Below are 23493 nucleotides of genomic sequence, written 5' to 3'. Positions count from 1 at the left end.
CCAGTCCTGGCAGAAGCTACATTGTTTGTAACTTTCAGCTTTATCTCCAGGAAAAGAAGGAGTGGATCAGAAAATAAAAGCAACTTTTGGAGGCAATCAGAAAATAAAACTAACTCTGCTCAGAGGCACAGGAGCACCAGCATCCCCACCCACCACCTTTTCCCAGGACATACATGCCACTAGAAAAAGTCGAGTGTTATATCCCACGGTTACAAAGGGATACAGAATATGCCACCCCAAAATATGCCGCTTTAGCAGAAGAATTATTTTGAGCCCGAGGCAACTGAGAATCAACAAATGTAGGAAAAAGTTATCTGCCCTCCCCTTAACTGCCTAAAAGCAGAGGATAAATCTGCTTTTGTAAAGGTGGCATAAACTACCCCCCAACACGCTTTCCAATACCAGGGTGAGGAGAGGTGCCCTTATCATGGGAGACAGAGAGATGAGTCTGCATAAACAGATCTGACTAAAAGAACCCTTATCTCCCATCAGTTTCCCCCACAAATTTCTTTCTTTTTTTTTTTTAAGATTTTATTTTTAAGTGATCTCCACACTCACGGGCAAGCCGGAATTTACTACCGTAAGGTCAAGAGTCACATGCTCCACTGACTGAGCTAGCCAGGTGTACCCTCCCCCATACAGTTCCCAGCCAATAAAATTTCCCACAATTTAAAGCCCTTTGCTAAAATGGTATACAAGCCCCTGAGTCTAACTGCTACTTCGGGTTTTTCACTCCTTTCTGTAAAGCCCTTGTGCACATAATATTTAAAATATTAACACAATCTGTATGCCTTTTTTCCTATTAATCTGACTTTTGTCAGTTTAATTCACACATAGCAGAACCTAAAAGGATAGAAGAAAAGTGCTGCTTGGGGGTTGTTTTTTTGTTTTTGCCTTTTCCCCCCTCACCTACAATTCAATAAGACATTTGAAAAGCAATGCTGAGTTGGAAAAATCCTACTTACATTCACAAATACATAGATCTTGGAAATGTTTCTAATTGTTGAATTGCTAAATGACTACAATTTCATGAAATGCAAAATTTAGAAATTGATAAAAATTGGCAAAAAAATAAATAGAAATGTCAACTGATATGTCATTATAATAAATGGGCCTAAGTTAACCGGGACTGCTGAGTGGTTTTCATATTGCATATCATGATACTAACCTGTCAACTACAATTCAAATGGTAGATGATAATGAAAAGAAGGCAACCCCTACCTCTATACCACAGCCAACCTTAGTTTTGTGTAATCCAGCCAGAGGAAGGTCTTTCTCAATTTACCCAAAATCTGAGCCTGGAGATCCATACTGCATCTGATTGCAAAGATTAAAATCCTTGCTTTTACTGCAGACTCACTGCACCAAGGAGCAAAGCAAATCATTCCTAAATTCACAAATGTACTCAGGCCCCTAAAATGCTCCACATTTAAAATCTCCGGGCCATTTCAGGTATAAATTTTAGGGGCAAAGAGGCTGCCAGTGAAATGTCTACATATTGGTAGAATAAAAACAAAAACAAAAACAAATCTTTCCCCCAGGAATATTCTTCTGCTTCAGACTTCCTTCCCAAAAAACAGCAAAATGACCATGATTGGCTACATTAGCTTTTGTGCTGTGTAGCCTGCTTTAATACGTACACTGAAACAAAACAAAAAAAAAGTCCTTTTTAAAACATAAGACATACATATTTAGGCAAATGGATGGATCTGCTGGATTTGAAAATACTGGGTGCTTCAAATAATTAAAACCTCTCCTAGAGCTTTTACTAAATAGCTTATTTTGTGAACATCCTCTTTTCACTTAAATAAACAGGGTATTTTCCATAAAATGGAAAAGGAATCATGAAACAGTCAGAAACCAAGAATCTCAAGTCACAATATAATGATGGAGTTAGCCTAAATTACAGGTTAGTTATTATACCCAGATATACGATGACACTGCCAAGTTTCTTAGAGAAATGTAGTATTTATTGTCAGTTATCACTGAGGTTAATATCAATGTTCATTACCATGCAGAGAATCAAATAGAAATCTTCCAGAACATTTGAATGAACGTGTATTTTTTTGTTATTCATCGAAATTACTGAGAGCACTGAAACAATCCAATCATGTTTTAAGATAGAAACCATCCTTTAACCTGGCATCTATTGCAGTACAAAGACCTAAGTCACACACAAAATGGAAAAATCAATTTTGGCAGCAAGATGAGAATGTCAACAACATAGGCCAATTGTCCCCAGTGCTTAAGGCACTGTCTGATAAATGAGATACCTACCACTAAACATTCAATAAATTGACCCACTAATGAACTGCAAAAGCCAGTGATCTTCCTCAACTTTCTAATACTCAACCAAAGAAATTTCCTTGGTATTTTTTATTAATCTCGTTAAATCCCGGATTTAAACACACAAAGGTTTTAAACATTTTTTTTTCTAGCACCAAAACAATACATGAAAAGATCAGTGAAAAATCTGCGACCATTTAAAAATTTGTGGGCATAAAAACAACTGAATAATTAGTCTGAAAAAAATAGTAATGTTTGTTTTCTATTTTGTGTATGTTTAAGACAATCACAAAGAAAACATGCTGAATTTTGTCTTTTTAAGGAAACACCAAAGGAAATCTTAATAATAAATGTTTGGAGTACCAAAAAAGAGCCTAAGCACAATGTTTAAATTACTGAACTCAAAAAATAAAATAACTTCTTAAATATCTTGGATTCTATCCCATCGTAAAAGAAAGATTTACATAGTCAAGCTTCATTTGCTCACATGACAGTTACTCATAAAAAAATTATTTTATCCTATAAATAAGAAAGCTTTCCAACTTGCACAAAAGATTGCCACTTGCAATCACCAGTCGTGAAAAATTTCCACTTGATGACTTGACTGTTATATGACCATCTCCCAAAAAGCCAAACAGCCAACCTATTAAAGACATCCCAGCAACTGGGCTCCTGTCCAGACTGTTTCCTAGACTAGAGTCTCAACTAAAGTAGAATTAGAAGGAATGTGGGAAGAATCTAGGACTTTTAGAAGGGTCATTAAGAATACATTCACAGGGGCGCCTGGGTGGCTCAGTGGGTTAAAGCCTCTACCTTCAGATCAGGTCATGATCTCAGGGTCCTGGGATAGAGCCCTGCATCAGGCTCTCTGCTCAGCGGGGAGCCTGCTTCCCCCCCCCCTTCTCTCTACCTGCCTCTCTGCCTACTAGTGATCTCTCTCTCTCTCTCTCTAGCAAATAAATAAATAAATAAATAATCTTAAAAAAAAAAAAAAAAAAAAGAAAAGAATGTATTCACACTCTGGGACACCTGGATGGCTTAGTCAGTTAAGCCTCTGCTTAGTTCATGATGCCAGGGTCCTAGGATTGAGTCCCCTGTTCAGTCTCTTGTTGGGCTCCTTGCTCAGAGGGGAGCCTGCTTCTCCCTCTGCCTCCCGCTCCCCACTGCTTGGACCCTCTCTCTCTCTGTCTCCCTCTCTCTCTCACGAATAAATAAAAGAAATCTTTAAAAGAAAGAATGCACTCACACTCAAATGTCACTCTACCAGCAAATATGATTCACTACTTCCTACCAAACCTGCTCCTCTCTGTAGCTCTTATATTATCTTCATCCCTCACATCGTTGTGTGAGTATATCATGTGTTATAATTTAAATTTCTAGGTATCTTTGTCTTGTAGAAGTAGAGAAATGAGATGTCTACTCAACAATGCTGCTGAAAATTTACTGTTCTTAAAAATCTTGCCAGATGGTATTACTTTAAAAATTGCCATAAAAAGGCATCTTCTCACCAAAAGTATGTGTATCTGTTTTTTTCCAAATGGGTGAAACCCCAGTTGTCCAACAGCATGAATAAGACACTAGAAATGAGAGATTGAGAATTACCCATCTACCTAGGAAGCAATCAGTGTTCACTGTCAGTAACCGACAGACACATCTCACTCCCCTAGCACGAGAACTAAGAAGACCAGGAGGCAACGGCCTGAATTCACTGCATGGGGAAGCACAAAGCCAGTCCTCACCCCAGCTAATTCTGGACGACCGCAAAATGAATATAAGTGAAGACAATTCACTCTCCCTCACAGAGACAAATAAAATGAATGTGAAAATAAATAGTCTGGTCTCCAAGAGTCCTGAACAATTCTCTTGCCTTAAGTCCACTGAGAAACATGGGCACAGCCCTACACAGTCTGGGTACCGTCCTTATGTAAATAGCAGAGGGTATGGTTTTAATTTGGTTGTGACACCATAAATATTGGCATACTGAACATGTGCTTACTGCCATGAATTTTGAACTCTCTCTCTCCAGGGGCTGCTTCTGTTTTGTCCACATGCCAGAACTAAGGACTACTTGCCCATAATCTCATATGATCAGAGCTGAGAAACTCGACTTTATTTCCAAGGAAAAAAAAATGCATTCTTTGAGGGATTTTTGGAAGTAATGACTTTTTCAAGATTTTTGCCTTCCAGGGGATACATCACAACTGTCAATCTCGAAACCCCAAAGCAAAAAAAGAAAAACCAAACTGAAAATAAGAAAGCACATGAGGATAAATCTCACATTCACTACAAAGAACAGAAGGAGGAAATAATTCAAAACAAAAATTAGTTAAAGCTATTGAAAATGGACTTTTGATAGTCATGCTTTTCTTAAACTGATTGCAATAAACGTTAATCACAAAGTTCCCTGTTTAAAAATAATTTTCCTGGAAATGATACATTTCTTTTTCTTGTTGAGGAAATAACATTCTAAGCAGTCATCACTATAATTTTGCTAATAAGGTTCTTTGCACATTCATTTTACTCTGTCTAAGCAGAAAGATGAAGAAGCCTTTCAGTGTATCCCCTTTTAGTTCCTCAAAATGAAGCCAGACATCAGTTACATCCCTCAGTTGTGAAATAAAGCATATGACTTCTTTAGGGCCTATCAATGATGACCTATGAGACCAGATGTCAACACTACAACAGAACTGGCTGTGTTGGGTCTAAGTGGGCTGTTTTCACTTCACCTAAGAGTCCTACCACCTAATGGGACACTGAGCTAAAGATTAGTCAACATTTTACTTTCTGACACTTGAAGATCATGAGAGAAAAGACACATACAGAACTAGAACTTAAGGTAGAGAGCGGTAAATTCCGTAATATTCTGGGAGTTTAGACCAGGTAAACATGCCAGACTGAGAGATACTGAAAGCTTTGTGGAGGAGGCACCAGGTGGGCTGACCTTAAATACACGTAGGCTTTGAACACACAGAGTGAGGTAAGGTAATGGTTACCCTTCCAATCTCCCCACACGCAGTAAGTGGCCCATGTACTCTACATTGGATAGCTAACTATTGCCAATACCCTTGCCTCTATCTTCTCTGTATTTTACAATCATCCTGATGTACCTTTTCTTTTTTTGAAAGCAAAAAAGCAAAAAAAAAACAAAACCCAAGTCAGATCATTCAATGGATAGTTACATAAGAGCACGAAAATGGAGGAAAAGGCAGACGACTACCATTAAGGAGCCAGTGCAGAAAGCATGGAGCCTTCTCCCTAGGACCTGTCACATGACATCTAAACACTCTCCGTCATGTGTCAGAGTCCTTCACAATCACTGAATAATTTTTTCAGTCTTATTTCCCAAGAAATAGAGCTGATTTTTCCATAGACTTTTTGCTTTCTAACAAGTCTATGGCTTCTGCTAGAGCCCTCTTCTTTTCTAGGGAACTCTCCTTATCCTACAAGACCCGACTCAAGTGATGGCCTCATGAGAAGCCTTTCATGACCACGAAAGGGAACATCGCTGGGTTCCTTTAGAGTTCTAAGCATATCTCTCATGATGAAAAGCCACACTGATTGTCGACATTTTGTTTATCTGTTTTCAGGATGCACCATGGTGACTGGAACACGAGGCACTTGATGTTTACTGAATTGAATAGACGTCTTGGTTAAAAGAGTTGCAAGGGCAGAGGCATGGAGTCATCTCTGTGGTGAGGAGGGATCAGCTTTGTGCAATCTTTTTACTGGAAATATTGAGGTGAGATCACAGAGGGCTTGAGAACACCCAAGCAGGCCCTTGTTACTCCAAGTCTGGTGTCAGCCCAGCAACAGCAACAGCAGCATCTGGGAGCTTGCTAAGATGAAAATTCTCTGGCCCTACCAACAGCCACAAAAGCAGAATCTACGTTTTAATAAGGTCCCCAGGTGAAGTTTGAGAAGCACTGATTAAACACATGGAGAACTCTACTATAAGACAATTACTCTGCATCAACCTCTAATGTCTGATCCATCAGGCGTGGGCAGGTGTGGGAAAAGCCTTTTAAGGAAAAATAAGAACATGTTTGTCACAGTCTAGGTCATCCACACCTGACCTGGGGTGATGACAATGAGAATGCAGAAATTACAAACATAAAGATAATTACTTCATTCAAAAATAGAAATGTTGGGGCACCTGGGTGGCTCAATGGGTTAAGCCTCTGCCTTCAGCTCAGGTCATGATCTCGGGGTCCTGGGATCGAGCTCCGCATCGGGCTCTCTGCTCTGCAGGGAGCCTGTCCCCCCTCCCCCTCTGCCTGCCTCTCTGCCTACTTGTGATCTCTCTCTGCCAAATAAATAAATAAAATCTTAAAAAAAAAATGTTTTCATTCATTAGCTTGATGATAATTCTGTGCTTGTTTCATGTTCTGTATTACACATTTTAAATGCTTGTGAAGGCCTGAGATTTAAGCAGAACAAAGACTATGCATCTGAAGTTGCATTCTCAGACTCGGAGCTCTGAGAGCGAGCCCAGCTATGAGACACACGGAGTCCTCGAAACAGATGGGTCACTGGATGCTAAAATGACACCGAGGGCCGTGACACCAAAGAGACAGTAAGATCTTCGAACGAAATGGCCCGCTGCTCCATGAATGCCGAATCCCTCAGACACGTCAAGGCTCCTGCTCCCTCCACCCCAGGAACTTTCCCAGACAAACTCCACTCAGCAGCCTGGGCAGGCAGTGAAGAAGCCCAAAGCTGTCACATTTGGAGTTTTAATTTCCAAAGGACGGGACCATCTTATTTCTAAATCATAGGCTGCTTCCACTGGAAACCACTCTAGAACTCAGTATCTCTTAAGGGTGAGCTGAGAAACCTTGTCTTGCAGAAATACCCATCCTGGGATAGGGGAAGATTTCCTCTGCTCAATAAAATTCAGGAGAAACAAAAATGAAGTATTTTGATCAAAGTTCCATAATCATGGTTATTCAACAAACCAGATCGAAGTACCTGTTGGCAATGATTACAAGAACATAAAAAAGATTCCCCATGATAGGAGCATACACAATCCTTACCCTGCAAAGGTGTTCAGAACACAGCCTTTTTGGGGAGAGGAGAATACACATATGGAGGTATAGTCTTCTCTTGAGCAAACAATAGCCATCACTTGAACCCACCTCCAACAGTTTTCTAGGTGTCTTTAATAGCTGTTAAAAACAAAACAAAATGGGGTGCCTGGGTGGCTCAGTCGTTAAGCATCAGCCTTCAGATAAGGTCCTGGGGACTGACCCTGCATCGGGCTGCCTGCTCGTGGGGAGCCTACTTCTCCCGTTCCTCCTTTTTCATGCTCTCTCTCACTCTCTCTTTCTCCCTCTAATAAATAAATAAAATCTTTAAAAACAAAACAAAACAAAAACCCCGTGTAGTCCTTGCAACAGATGCTAGAGCTTCCACAGTAGAGATCCCAGAGGCGTGCAGAGGAGTTTCCCCTGACTTTTTATGATTTTTTAGGGTACACTTGAAGGGCATCAGGCCCAGAAAGGTAAAATAAGGGGCATTAAAGTGATCGTTTAACTTGAATGTCCCTGATTGTTTTTGACATCTCTGCAGCTCTGTGACTGGTTAAAAGTCCCTACTAACTCTGGTTTAGGTGTGTCTTTTTAACACACATTCTTCCACAGGTCACTCCCTTCCCCATCCACTACTATTGTTAGCGCGTGCATAAATCTCTGCCTACCGACCCCACTCTTTCCTCCATCACCATATCCCAAAACTTACCATCCCGTCATCCTCTAGGTGGACTGACCCAGCAAAAACATCTTCTGTTATTTTACCTCTCGTGTTCTCAACGTTTCTACTTGAGACATTAGACAGCACTAGAACATACTGATTGGGGCTTCTCTGACCCCACTGGCAGAGAGACATGGCTGCCATTTTTCCTGCATCTCTTGGCACTTTCCCACTTGGTCAAAATATGTTTCAAGGCTCACTTCCTCCAAAATTTAATTCCTACTTCTCTGCCAGGGACGCTCCCGCTCTTTAGGCAATAATTGGACATACCGCCTAATGCTCTACCTCCTTTTCTCCTGGGTTCCATCACCAACTGAAGGACATTTCCAGCCCAGAAGTCTTCTCTCTTGTTACACATTGAACCTTTTCAGCTCCTCTGGATCTTTCTTGAACCCAACAAACAAGTAAACAAACCTGCTTCTTTCCTCTTTCTTTCTCTCCATTCTGAAGTCTCTTCATTACCTGCTTCTCTCATAACTAAAAGTTACCCCAAAGCCTTAAAAACTTTACATCTCACTTCTTCACTGAAGTCTATCACCATTCTTCCTCCCATGTCCATACCCCGCATTAGAAAGAAGGGGTTTGTTGTTCTTATTCTTGTTTTTGGTCAACACTGAAAAATCAGTTTACTGTTTACTCATCGATGCCCGCTGTCTTGACACTGTGCTGTATTTTTTCCTGGAGGCCAATTTCTTTGACTTTTCTCTCCCCTTCCTTGGTACCGTCCTCCGTCTGCCTTAAGGTTGTTCTCCCTCCCCTCTCCCCACTGTTTTCTGTCATTTCTCTCTCTTGTTTCTCCCTCCCTTTACTGTCTGCCTCCTCTTCGTGGCTCTGGGCCAAATATGTGGGATTTCCTTTTCCTTCAAACTGAAGCATTCACTTTTCAGCAACCTTCACTCTGTCTCTACTTGTTTTACTCCACGAGGACTCAGATTTCATCTATAATGTGGCCGCCCGCATCTCCGGGTGGGAGGGCCGACGATGGCGGCTACACTGAATTGGGCAGAATCGCTCTCCTAGTTAGTCAAGCCTAAGTGGTACATCAGTGACCCTTCTTTCGTGTCACTTATTTCTAGTCACCTGCCCACTGAATCTATTTCTAAAGTCTCAGTCAGAACAAATCGCACCGGACTGACCGCATGGGTTTCCCAGACTCCCTTCCGCGTCCCCACTTACAGCAGGCTCCCTCCTCCTACAATCCACCCCACCGGACCCTGCATTCTGCAGGCAACACAGGTCACTCATCTTTCCAGGCACTTTTTGCTCAAAGCAGAAGTCTACCCTGACAATCTTACTAAGTGTTTTCTAATGTCTCCACTGTGAACGATTTTGCTTTTCCCTCGATTCCCACCAAGCACTGTATTTCATTCTGTTATTCCAGCCCGCTCCATGTCTTCTCTCCCCACTTCACTATAAACTACTTAAAGGCAGTGACAGAATCAAATTCAGAGTCGCATCCCCCGCCAAGCCTCACGGTGCCAGCCAGGAACTCGTGTCACTCTGTGGTAGACACCTCCGTGCGATAAGTTTTTATTTAGGTAGCATATAACCATGCAGAACTGTGTGCTAGATAAAAGGGGTGAATGGGTAACTAAGGCAAAAAGATGTGAATTATTGTTTTTAAGGTTTCACAGAATCCAACTGAAAGGTAGAATTTAGGTTTCTCATAGACTTAAGGCCATCTAGCCCTAAGCTACTCATTAAAAAAAAAAAAAAAAAGGAATAGCAAGTCACAAATTACAAAGAAACTATAATATCCACCATTGTCCCTTGTTTTTTAAGGCTCGTGAAGCCGGAGCAGTTATTTCCGCTGCCAAACTTCCAGCAGTAAGGCTTCAAAGTTGCCAGGGTGCTATGATGCCATCGGTTTTCAAAACTGAGAAAGGCTCATTGAGTTTTACTGAGGTTTCTTACACAATCTACTTCCTTTAAGGCCAAGTGAGCCAACCCTGATTGAGAGAAGTTACAGAATGCATAAATGTTATGGAATCAACATAGAAATTATTCCATTTCCTTTCCTCACTTCAACTGCCACTGCCACTGGTCACCACCACAATGCAGGGCACCACGCATGCTTCCATTCCCACCCATGCCCTCCCTTCGTAGGACTGTTCTGGCACAACCCTCATACCCATTTCAGAGAAGGTGAATTAATATCCTAATGTAATAAAGTGGCTCTCTGAAGCGAGACAACCTGGGAGAGGACTTTTTTTTTTTTTTTAACCAACATCTCAAGACAAATGAATGTCACAGTAGGTTGGTTATAATAGCGGTTTTATTACAAGATTGGCAGAGTTACAGTCACTGTAAATCATAACTGTTGTTGAATTTCTACTTTACATAGTCGTAGTTATGAGTCTACTCTTGTAAGCCAGAACAATTATTTTACAATTAGTTTAGACATGTCTGAGCCCAGAAGGAAAATTTCAATTTCAATCTTCTTATTTTCCTTGAACGGAACCCAGTGCTACCAAAAAAACAGGTCAATTCAACTTTTCACTCGTGGGTCTCTAATCATTTTCCAAGCTTGAACAAACTTTATAAACATAAGTGCTCAAAATCTTATGTTTTCAAAGTACAGTATAATATGGCAATAATGGGTTTCCATGCACTAAATTAAAACAAACAAATAAACAAACAAAAGATAAGCACACATTTCCATTTTTAGAGTAGGATATGGTCACAGTCCTATAAAACCTAATACACAACCCTGAATGGGGATTGCAAATCTATCACTTAAAACATCTAGTAAATGACCCAATTTGTTTACATGGCCCTGTACCTTTTTATGGCCTTTCCATAAAGAAGTTATTACATCCATTCCCTTTATTTTGTTTAAGAGTGTTTGAGTGAGCCCCAGAACCACAAGCCAGTTAAACAAGCTCTCCTTAGATGGACGTGGTCTCATATAATTCACCACTACCGGGGAAATTTTCAAAACAATGTTTGTAGTGTGGAAACACCACACATTCCTATATACCAAAAGTATTTCCTGTGCTTTCTGCAGTTTTAAATGCTTGGCAGATATATTAAATAAGTTTTTTTTTTCCATTTTTCCAAGTAAAACTGTGGCATTTGCACTTCTTCCAGAAGATTTGCACCTCTGAGTGTTTTGCTATGGTAGGTCGGTCATTCAGAAATGCTTGTAAAGGAAGATTGCAAGGGAAATGTGAAATCCATACACTCCAATTGATTTCCTAGGATGCAAACGTTAGTTCTAAAAGGAAACCATTTTAAAGCAGTTAGTTTAATGGGGTACCCAACTGATGCCTATTAAAAGTTATCAGCACAGATTAAAGATAAATTTTATACCATGAAAGAAAAGTTTTTCTAAAAAATAAACATAGAGATCATTTGATTGCTAATTTCACATTCTTCTTGCTTACAAATCTCAAGCCTGCTAATATTCACAGGGAAACTGATTAAAACTACTGTTTCAAGGTTTAGCATTTATCAGTTAGGTAGCTAGACTCTGCCAATATCTCTGGATAGATGAGCCAGGTTTTGACCTGGGAAACACCTGCTATCGTTAGACTGTTGATTTTTCCAGAAACAGCCAAACAGTTTTGACTGCAGTTAGTAACACAAAGTAAAGATACAGTTGAGCCTTTATATATAACTCCAATACACATAAAACTGCATCTGAAACTTTAAGAACACTCTGAGTGTTGGTCTCTCCTTTCGTAGAGGCGATTCATTTTCATGTAGACTCCAGAAATAGAGTGTACTTTTGTTTATAAATAAAAGTGAAGTCAGGAAAAAATGCATACTTACAGAGACATTGCTACTTCTTTAACAGGAAGCCAGTACCTTTTATTACCTACAACATAAACATAGTTCCAGTAGAGGAGATCTGTATCCGGCCCACCCTATCTCTACCTCTGGGTGTGCAGATCAATGCCTTTCATACTTACATGGTCTGATTTTTTTTTTCTTGTTTTCATAGTGTTTACATACCCAAGAATCACTACAAGGTATCCAGCTGAATTTGATCTGTCCTTTGGGTAATTCGATGGTACATCACACTCTGGTAAGAAGTAGACTTTAGTATATATTTCCATAGAGCAATTTGAAAACGTCAGAAGCTACTGTGTTTTCCTGTCTTCTTAAACTATGCGCACCCTACTTGTTCTGTCTCCGATTTAAAGGAGGATAAATCAGAAAGGAATACTGCAGGTTCCTCTTATTCCCAAACCCAGTTAGAAATTTCCAGTAAGAAACTGAATATTTCTTTCTTCTCATCTGCTCACATCTTAATCACATTTTAAGCAAATGTTCCTTCTTAGTACATTGATGTTAAATATCTCCTGATGCCACAGGAAAAGAAATTATAAAGTTTTAATGACTCTTAATTTGCATTTCTAATCACCTCAGACTATGAATGTGTGTGGCAGTATGGAAAACAAGCTGTGATTTATTCCTTGGTGGAAAAAAAAAGGGTAAGTAATAGGACTCTTTAAAAGACAGATGTCCTTATAAATACCCAGCAAAAATAACTGCCAGAAACAACATGAGATAAGTACCACATAAGTCCAGCTTCTGTTGTTAATGGTTTCTGATCTCTGTAGTGACTCAAAAGGCAGGTGCAATGGCCAGCTGGGCATATTAAAACACGGAAGCCTATCTCCATCTTGCAAATGTCGAAAAGCCTAAAATAGTATCCACTCACAAACAAGGCTTTCCTAGAATGCAAAAAGCATAGCTTCAAAAAAGTGGCATGGCATCCAGAAAGCACATCTTCCAAGAAAACTCATTCTTTTCAGGTCCTTAAAAACCACAAAATATTTGTAGCCCTGTCTACAAGGGACCCCCAGAATGAGCCTCACTAGAGAAATGGTGCAGTTACTCAATGTAGAGTAACCTCATAGGAATTAATTTTCCACAAGACTTGAAAGCCTTTCCCTTCAAAGTGTTAAGGCTGTTTTCTTTGCCTCTTGCAACGTAATAGCTTCATTACACTAATTCAGTGTGCGGGAAGCTGCTTTCCTTTTACCACAATCTCCTGATCCCTCACCCAGCCTCATTCCGCAGGCCATCCATTTTGTGAATGAAGTGTGAAAACAGCTCTTTGTTTACATAAAGGAGGCAATAGAGAGTAGTGTGGACACAGGCTTAACTTATGTGAGTGTAACTGAGGCTGTACAGGCTGCCCTTCTCACCAATTCAGAACGGCCAAACACGCCTAATGACTGGGACAAAACTGTAACAATAAGCAGTCAGCTACACACCCCAAAGCAGAACTGCTACCACATGTCTGCTTCGAAAATAACTGAAAATGAAGGGTTTTCACCAGCTCTGAAACAGAGAGACAACCTTCTCTTTATCCTGTGTGTTAAGTGCAAACTGCACAAAGCACACTGCAAACGGCATCAGGGTCTTTGCACATACACAACCAGGACACCTTTCCACTATTTTCTTCCCTCTACTCACATTCAGCACCAGACTCTTTTTGTCTCCCATGAGTTATGCCTTTCCCTGTCTGTATTCTTTTGTGCAGGCTGTTTCCTTGGCCTAGAATGGTCTCTTTTCCTCTCCCAGACCCACTTCAAATATGTCACGTGCCCTGTGGGAACTCTCCTACTTGCACTTCACTTCCAGGCGGAATCTACCACTAAGCGAATCAACAGGATTTTTGAGGTGAAATAAAGCATCCCATGATCCCATAGCGCTTTGAGCACAGCATTACTAGACTGCAAGAAAAAAGAAGGATCTGTCCTCGTTCTTGGACAGAGCTTCTCAAGGGCAGAACTGTATCTTATTCTTTGTGTATCCAGCACCTAGTGCAGAGCTCAGCCAAGAGCAGATGCTTATAAATATTTGCTGAATAAAAGCAATGTTCTAATAAAACATTAGACCATTTAACTCACGAAGGAAGAAGCATGTGACTCTGAGTCCTGGCTTGGAGTCAGACCCAGGTCCAAACATTTACCAGCTATGAGACCTTGGCTAAGCTACTTAGCCAAGGCTAAGCCTTGGTGTTTTTCCTCATAACTCATGAGGAGGTTATAAAGATAAGCTACATATTGTCTGCAAACACTGAGCACACATGTGCCAACTAATACGTGCTCACAGGGTGTCATTATTAAGCATTACAAAACCAGAGATTCACGGAGAGATCCGTAGACCCATCTACCCACCCACAAAGAATGCGTCCAAATACTGCTCTTCCTATGTCTCTCCTGAGAGCTCTAACTGCTGTCTTATCAGGACACTCAGCAGCACTGCAAATCTATATCCTCACACTTACCATCGATGTGCCTCGCACTGTTAGGTGATGTTGGTTTCCCTCAGAAAGACAGACCCTCCATCCTCCACTCCCTGCAACAGCCCTATACACACCTCATTTGATTGAGAAATGGCTCAACTACTAGCCGATAAGGTAAAAGTGAAGTACAAAAAAAAAAAAAAAAAAAAAATCATAGTTTGACAAGAAGGCAAAATTAGTGAGACCAGCCTGGCAGAGATGGTTTGCCCTAGACAAAGGTCAAATGTCCAGGAAAGATGCTGCTCCGTCACCAGGGGACTGGAAATAACTGCTTGAAGATGGCCTATGACATCTAATGTGAAGTCAGGTGACAGAACTCGCTAAGCTCAATTTAGCATGCATTTTCATGAAGTAAAAGGCAAAATGAGCTCATACTACCAAAAAAATATCATTCTTAATAACCTGACTTTAATGATAAGCCTACTTAGTATAACTCCTCTTTAAAATTTTTAGCTCCTTTTGTTCTCAGATTTAGAAACTTCACAAATAAAATCTGGGTCATCTAATCCTATCTTAGGCAAGCCATTCAAGTCCACAGCTATTAATTTACTTCCTGATGTTCTTGAATTTTGAGAGAAATATGAACCTCTGAAAAGAATATTGTATATATTAAAACGTAAATAAAAATTAAAATCACTCATTAAATCCAAAGAATAACAGTTTGTGCTTTGAGAGCCCACTAAGCCATGCTCATTTATTCATTCCTATGGTACTTTTACCAGTGAGACATCCTGCTAAATGAAATGTTTAAAATTATTGTTTTTAAAAAAAAACCTGCTTTGTGGAACCAAGCATCCCAACGTCAACCATCCTCTTCATCATCATTAATTGATAAACCAAAATATTGGAATGAACATCGTCCATCTATGGACCTAGTACATCTGCTTAAAATTAAGTCTGGATATGTAGTAGTAACAATTCTAAAGGTAGTTTCTCAAGTTATTTCCCAAATTATCAGATTCCTACTCCAAAAGAAACAATATACATTAGCCAGATTATCTCCTGTATTTAACGAATGTGATTATTTCGAGATTAAAGTTTTCCTTAGTATTCTTGTAAGCTGTGTTTCAGGATCGAGGGTGTCCCATCTTCCTTTACAACCCACTAAGCATGCAACCCTCTAAAATAATAAAGAATGTTTTCCATACAAAGCATCAGAATGTTAAAACTAGAATTCCATTTGCCCAGTTGATTCTTTATGTAAGGAAAAATACATCACCACACTAGCAGTTTAATACTGTTGCACTCAACAGTGGCCTAGACAAAGTCACTTAGCTCTTCGGGTCTCCCTTCACACATCTGTGAGGACAGGCTCTCAGGAGCTGTCCAGTCCTAACATTCCATGCACCATATTTATTGCTCAGGTCTAGCCTGTTCATCTGTGAGCCACAAGCAGAAGATGGAAAGCACACTTCTTCTGGAGGCCTCTTAGCCATGCCAAATTCACCATTCTTCAGATCCTTGGTCCACATCACACAGCACCCCATCTTTGGGAAACACAGAGGTATGCACAGAAATGGCACTTTTAAGAAAGTAACTAGCACCAGTTCTAGGAAACCTGCCCACATGCTCACCTGGTAACGTGGTATATTAACCAAGATGGTAAGGTAGTACTTCGACTGGCATCACAACCAATAAATAAACAAGTTTATCTTCTTGTGAAAAATGTAAAATAATGTGGAAGTTCCAAGACCAAAAAGACACCTTCATAGATGGCCTACTATTAGAGTCAACACCAGAGTCTTACTCTAATAAGGCACTACATCCATAACCATCCAACAAAAAATTATTGAGCACATACTACATGTAATCCCGTTCCAGGTGCTAAAGCTCCCACAAAGAGCAACTCGGTCAAGGTCCATACTCTCAGGGAGCTTATGTACTCTGGGGGTGGGGTGGGGGTGGTTTACAAGTACTCAATTGATCAATACCAAGAAGAATATCAAAAAGTGATAATAAGTACTATGCATTTAATTAACACCTTGATGTGATAGTGAGGGGTGGCTAATTCAGATTAAGTGGGCAGAACAAGACTCCACTGAGAAGATGATCCATTTAATTTAGAAGACAGTAAGAGGCTACTCAGGCACAAGCAGCTGATCAGGGCTGTCAACGGAAACCACCACCACCAAGTGAGGTTGCAATCCCATGCCATGTGTGTCATGTCCCCCTGCTTCATTTCACTCCCCACGCCCCAACCCTTGATGAGGTAGAACACAAGAAGCTGCAAAAAGGACGTTTTTTAAAAAGGCCATATCCTTTCCTTACTCCAGGTCCTTCACGCCTCAGCTTGGCCTCAGTTTGGCCTCAGCTGCCCAGCGGGGAAGAGAAGAGAAAAGAGTTGGACCTCCAATATGACTGAAATGGTCAGTACCTAAAAGTGTGAAGATGGCTAACAATCAATATGGCAGGCACAATGATCAATCAGGAAGGAGGCCAGCAGGGTTGCAGTGGTATTCTAAAGGTTGCAGTGGTATTCTAAAGGTTCTGAGCTGTGTCAAATATTAACCTTGTAGTTCTGATTCATTTTAGATAGATTCATATCCTAAAAGGATAGCACTGGCTCCTTCCCAACCCATTAGAAATATTTCAGTATTTTAACAATCTGTATGATAGTACTGGAGCATATCAACTAAAAATCAACCACTAGAGGTGTCGTTAGGAAATAAGAGAGATTCAAAACACAAAAACAAAAACAAAAACAAAACAAACAAACAAAAAACGCAGTTGGAGACAGGTGTAGTGAAAAATGACACAGGAAACTGTTGTTTAATAAATGAGTAATATAGAAATTATATAGCATTGTACAGAGATATTCTGGCTACATATGTATTTACAAATAAAACAATCAGAAACATCAAAATTAGATGAAGTAAATAAAGGGATTTTTATGACCATTTTGGTTAACACAAATAGAAACCTACAGAGAACATTTTAGCAATTTTGGAAACATTTTTGGAGGGGGAGTATGAGCATTATGAATGCATTGATTCAATTTTTATTTACTTAACACACATCGCATTATGATTAGAATTCTGTTTCTATAAAAAGTGTGCAGGTTGTAGATAAAATGGAATTTTAGCACTATAAAGGTTGAAAAAAACATGAAGTAGAAGAGAATATAAAGAAGATCTATAAAAAAATAAGCACCAGGAAAGATGAAATAAGAATAGACAAAGCTAAAATTTTGGTGTCCAAGAAGGAGCTCTACAAAACGCCACCACTGGGGAACTTTTAGTGTCAGACTGTGGCCTCTATTTCAAACTATTTAACAAATAATATACAAGTCCCTAAAGCTTCTGACAGATCCAAACACCTTTTGGAGGTAAATGTAAAATACATCAGATAAACTGCAAAAGACAACAACTGTTAGAAAGGGAATGTTACCAAAAAATAGAATGGGACATTTTTGTCACCAATTGTGAAAAACAATATTCATCATTACATAATGGCACTTTACTTCTTCAACTTCCTCAATAGTCTCAAACAGAGCACAGAACAAGGAGGAAGTTCTTTAAAAAAAAAAAAAGCCTCTAAACAACAAAAATAAATGTCACAAAGGTCATGCACTACAACTTACAGACTAACATGCAGGAAGTTCCTTCAGCACTGGGTCAGAGCCTATTTACTCTTGGACACCAATCTAAGGATTGTGATTATCCATTTTCAGTGAAATAGAGCTTTGAAGCCATCTCCCTAGAAAGGGTAGGGGGAGTAGACACAGCTTTGTTAGATACAGGCACATGGCAAGGGGAGGAGGAACAAGCCGGCATGAAAAGAAAAAAAAAAGAGAAAGAGAGAGAGAGAAAGAGAAGCTACAAACACAAGATACATATATTCAGAAAGTCATTCCTAGAGGACCATGGGCCACGAAAGTTTTTGAGGAAAAGAGCACATACAATAAATGATGTTCATAAGCATAACCCTAATAACCCCAACCAATAGAGGCATATTCTAAATCTGCCCTCAAAATGGTTAAAGAAAATGAGAACCAGAAGCACATTTCAGCTCCATGGGTAAATTAAAATCACTCACCAATGACACAAAGTAGATGAGGCCTTCCTCCAAAAACTTTGTGATTGGGTGTCTATTTGGGCTATATTTAATTGATAAGGGAAGCTTTGTTTCTCTTTGTTTTTTGATGCATAAGATTCCTTCCCCTACAACATAGAAGAACCATCTCAGAACTTACTGGTTCCATACCCAGCATTCTCCCCTAAGTGAGTGCACACAGGTATCAGTCATTTTCCCAATGGTGATACAGGAAGTATAGGCCAGAAACCCTATTTAAGTCAACGTTCTTATCTTTTTATCTCCTTTAATATACATCTGGAGACCCTTGCTTTACATGTGAGACTTCAGGGTTAGAAGTCAAGGTAAGAATTAAGGACACAAAGATAACTTATAACATTGGAGGACAAAGCTATTCTCACAGCAAAGTGGCAAGAATTGCAATATACTATTGGGTCAAAAACCAGGTAACAAATGACAGCAGGGTAAATGACACGAATTCTCCACAACGAATTCTGAAGCACCTCCACATGATCCAACCTAAATCCAAATATCTAGCATTGGCTATAGCAATCAACTTCCATTTATTTATAACACCTCTTGGGGCACCAAGTTAATATTGAGACGAGGCAGTCCTCAGGATCTGATTGCATCCACACCTGAGAATTTAGAATTCCAGAGAAAAGACAGTATTACTGGGGAGAGGTCTCTGAAAGCACGAATGAGTTCATAAAGTCACAATAAATAGATCAATTTGGACATTTGGAACTCAGAAGACCTTTCATAAAATGATGCAGTGCACACACTGGGCCAATGACATTTCTGTGTGGCATCTCCAGGAGGGTTTGTACTTCCAGAATTGGGCAATCATCAAAATTGAGAATAGGAAGAGGGCAATCAAAAATCCATCATAATTCACTATAAGGGCAAAAAAATCCCACCTAAGGGAATGAAAATTTGAACCCTCCCCCCAAAGAAGATGAAGAAAAGGAAGTTACAGCAAATTTGTTCGCATTCCAGGGGGATCTTCTTTGGCAACTACCTGTTATCCTCAATGCTTGGAACCCTGAAGCATAAAATCAACCTGAGCATGTGCGGGGAAAATAGCTCTATATTGCCCCCTAGTGCTGGAAAGTCCCACTTCTCCTGAGGCTAAAAACTACAAGGTGAGTAGTTGCCTACCTCTAGTTACTTCCTGCTGCCAACCCTCCCAAGAGCTAAACATAGCTCAATCCTCTACCCACAGATTAGGAAACAGCTCGGCTATTTTTAGCATCGTGCAACTTAGGAATGGAAATGGCCCAACCTCTGATGGTAACAGAATGTGTGTGGCCTAGCTTAATGAACTCACCTCTCCAGAGGGTGTGAACCTGCTCAGTAAAGTGGCCAATGACCACATGAGAGCTCTGGGGCCCATTACAAAGTGATGATCGGTAGGTGGGTCACAAGAAAGAATGACAATCAGAGGCACAAGTAACGAAGGGATTCAGAGGTGACAGATGCCAGGACAGGTTTGATAAAACAGCACAGAGGGAGAAATGATAATGGCACAGGAACTATAAAATATAGAAGACCGAAGCCAGGAATATTGTGCATTGTCATTCTGGAGAAGCTTGTCTAGTAAGAAGCAATATTTTGAACTGGACATTTATTTTACATAAAAAAGAACAAAGGTTGGTCTGATCTGTTTCCTGCCAGGGTACAGCTGGTGCTGGGGCTCCTTTGATCACTTTCCCCCAGTCCTCTGCAGCTCCTGTGATTAGAGATAGATCCCTAGGCTGCCCTTTGATCAGCAGCTCAAGCGTCTTGCAGGTGCCATGTGCCATCACATTAGCAAGTTGTAAGAAGTAACTACATTAATATTGGCTGATAAATGTGATAATGTGCATTTGCTGCACATACAATACACATATAAATAATGTCTACAAAAGTCCCAGGAATCCTCAGTCTATCTTTGTACTTTAAAACTTTCTGTGCTTTCTTTAGGATGAACACTTCAGAGAGCTTAAATTCAAAGTCGAAGCTTGTAAACACCCCAAAATCATAAAGAAAAAGTTTGGTGTGACTTAAAAACAGCACACACCATTCTGATTTTCTAGGTATGCTGCTTGGGTTCATTTCCCCCGGTTAATAAAGTGACAGCATTCCTGTACTCTAAATAGATGGCCTACAAAGCAGTAAAAACATGTACATTTCTTTTCAAATAATGTTAAGAGCCACCACTTGTAAACAGGGTATTTAATATTCTAATTTTAGATAGCTTACATTAACATTGTGGTTTCATGAGCAGTATAAAATTTCTATTTACAAAGTATTCTCGAAAATGACTTCATAATGGTAGATCAAGAGAAAAAGAGTTTAGAAATTGAATGATGTAAATCATATGGGGTTCAGAGGCTAAGCAAATTACACACCCTGAAGCTGCCCTGGCTTTATGAAAGGAGCCTTTCTCCAGCTCTGTGCAATCCCAGCCCAAGGGAACTTGCATCTGAGAGTTTTCTAAACATTTCAGGTACACTTGAAAGCTGAAAGTAATTCTCATTTCCTATGCAGGATTAAGTCGTTTCCAGCACACACAAAATAGCAGTCATTCACCAACACATATAAAAACACACACCAGAAAGGTAAGGGCTTCAGAGTACAAAGGCACATTAAAAAAAAAAAAAAAATAGAGCGCAAGAGAAATACATTTTTTAACTCCCCCTAAAAACGTCCACACGGCCTCTTGACCTCTCTATTTCCTATCTACTTACTGATTAATTGATGCCTTTCCACTCTGAGTGCTTCAATTAATGTGGCTGGTACATTTCCTCAAACACCGCCCCCCCCCACCCCGAAAAAGAAAATCGGAGTAAAGTCAAACGTGCCAAGACTCATTCATTCTGGATTCATTTTTCGAGGCAGTTCCTGAACTTATAATTCTGGCAAGGAAAAGTTCTGCAATGTGCGTTTGAACTGACGTTCACAATCGCTCCCAGAATGTCCTCTCTAACTGAGCCCCGTTACAGCTTTGTGGCAGCTCCCGAGGTTGCAAACTGCACGGAACCTCCTCAAGTCCATGCCAATGAACTCAGCGCGCATTTGCATGGATAGCGAGACGATCGTACCCTCGCAGGGTGGTGTACATCACACACCAACGCACAATGCCAAGGTAACACAAGGAGAAAGGGGTAAAAGACTCACCGTTCTGTTCCTTGTTGCTGGAGTACTGGGATTTACTACTCAGGTTGGACTCAGCCTGAGTCCCGTGTCTCTGGCCGGCCAGGGCAGATGTCAGCAGGAGAAGCCCGAAGAGGAGCATTTGGCTGACTGGGGCGAGAACTCACTCACGGCGGGCACTTTGGAAGCAGCGACTCCTGAGTCTCTCTCACCACCGCCAGGGGAAGGCTGCACTGGGGTGGAAGCGCCGAGCCCGCTCTGGCAGCAGAGAATCGCAGGGTAGTTTCCACATAATCCCATCCAAAACTTCTTCCTAGAGCCCTCTTCTGTGTCTCCAGTTTTTGAAAAGGATCAAAGCAAAACCTGGACCTGAACCAGTTTCCCAAGGTTTAAACAAATCCTGAGCTGTGCCGAAGTGGTGGGGGTGGGGGTGAAGACGAGGGAGGAAAGAGGGGGGTGGGGACGCGGGGGAGCCGGGGGAGCGGCGAGAAGTCACCAGCAAGTTGCTGGGAGCACCTGTCAGTTCGGGGGACAGGACAGAGGCGAACACTCAAGGGTCGCGCGAAGCCAGCCTCGAAGCCAAGTTGGCGGCGAGCAGTTTCTGATCAATAACAAAGCTGCCAATAGATGCGCTCTCCGGGCGCCCCTCTCCCCCGCCCCACCCCCACCCCCGAAGGGGGAGGGGGAAGAAACAAGGCTAGGGCGCCGCGGCTGGTCCCGGGGGCCGCGGAGCCGGAGCGAGGCCGGGGGGCTCCTGGCCGAGGCCGCCCCGGGCGCGGGCGGAGGGAGGCCGCGGGGCTCCCGCTCCCCAGCCCGGCGCGCAGCCTGCGCCTGGTCCCGACCGCCGCGGCGCGGATTCCGGCACCTGGCTGGAGTTTTCCGCGACCAAAGTTCACCTTGTTTTGAGTGCGTCCCCCGCTCCTCGAAGCCAAGGGAAATTCGGCAGCTCGGGGTCACCGCGGGGCTCCGGTCGTTCCCCGTCCCCTCCCCCCACGCCTCGGGCTCCGGGCAAACCTCGGGGCTCCGCGCGGCGTCTCGGCACCGGGTGGAAAGGGAAGGCCGGCGGCCCAAGGCTTCGGCTTGTCCCCTCCCCTCGTCTACCTTCCCCCAGCCGGCGGCGGTCGCCAGGAGGGGGCCGTGGGCAGAGCCCTGGCGGAGCGCGCGGGGGGCGAGCGGGGGAGGCTGAGCCGCTCTGCCGCGGGCGGCCGCAGGGGCGGGCGAGGGTCGGCGCCTCCGGGCGGGGCAGCCCCGGGCCGCGTCCGCTCGCGCCGACTCCCGCCGCCAACTGGCGGTCCAACAGGTGCTGGCACAGACAGGGGGTGCTGCGGAACTCACCCGCAGACGGGACCCAAACGGCCAGGCGAGGAATCCAGCCAGAGCGACCCCTGGTTTCCTCCCTACCCCCCCCCCACGCCCCAGGATGCCCCTAGTCCCAAATAAAGAGCAACATGGGTGGCGAAGGGGACTGCAAACGCAAAACTGAGTGGAGAACTTCCTGCAACTCTCCCTCTTCCCCCGCCTTCCATGGTCGTGACTCGTCATTAATTTCTGAGGGGATCCCCATTCCCAAAGGCTTGGCCAGAGTTTCTGGACCGAAGGAACAAGGGAAGTTGGATTTCAAAGATTTCCCTTTAGTTTCCAGCTCTCTGAAGCGGGATGGGTAAAACAAAAGTAAAGACAAACAGCCAGCATGTTAACAGCAACATTCATTCATTTAGCAAACACTATTTGTTGAATGCCTACTGTGTCAGGCACTGTTCTAGGAGCTAGGGCGGTAGCAGTGAAAACACAAAAGACTCTGTTCCCGCGAAACTTGCGTACAAGTTGGACTGCATTAAATTAATATCAACCAAGTCCCCTGGCCAGCAAATCAGAAATAGCACCCGACCTCCTGTTAAATAAGACAATGCAAACAATTCGACCCTTTATGGTGTTCCACTGGGGGCTGGAAGAAAGGATATAGCCTTTAGGTATATCCTGGAACACTGGTGACGTCTCAGTTGCCTCTTTTTCAGGAGCTGCCC

The 23493-nt window shown here is 42.0% G+C and overlaps 1 protein-coding gene across 2 annotated transcripts in view; it reads right to left on the bottom strand.

The window, feature by feature from the left end:
* The window catches only part of PDGFC (platelet derived growth factor C), a 197607-nt gene extending 175513 nt beyond the window's left edge, over window positions 1-22094 (bottom strand). Inside the window, exon 1 of one of the 2 annotated variants that reach the window (XM_080797080.1) lies at window positions 21494-22094. In XM_080797080.1, the coding sequence (XP_080653206.1) occupies window positions 21494-21611 (118 nt within the window). In that variant the 5' untranslated portion in view covers window positions 21612-22094. The remainder of the gene's footprint in view (window positions 1-21493) is intronic. The other variant, XM_080797081.1, reaches the window with a different exon arrangement.
* Between the last annotated feature and the right edge of the window lie 1399 nt (window positions 22095-23493).

Source organism: Martes martes, assembly GCF_963455335.1.
Source record: "Martes martes genome assembly, chromosome: 2".
Classification (NCBI taxonomy): domain Eukaryota; kingdom Metazoa; phylum Chordata; class Mammalia; order Carnivora; family Mustelidae; genus Martes; species Martes martes.
Note: the sequence above shows the minus strand (reverse complement) of the source record. Positions and strands in the feature narration are given on the sequence as shown.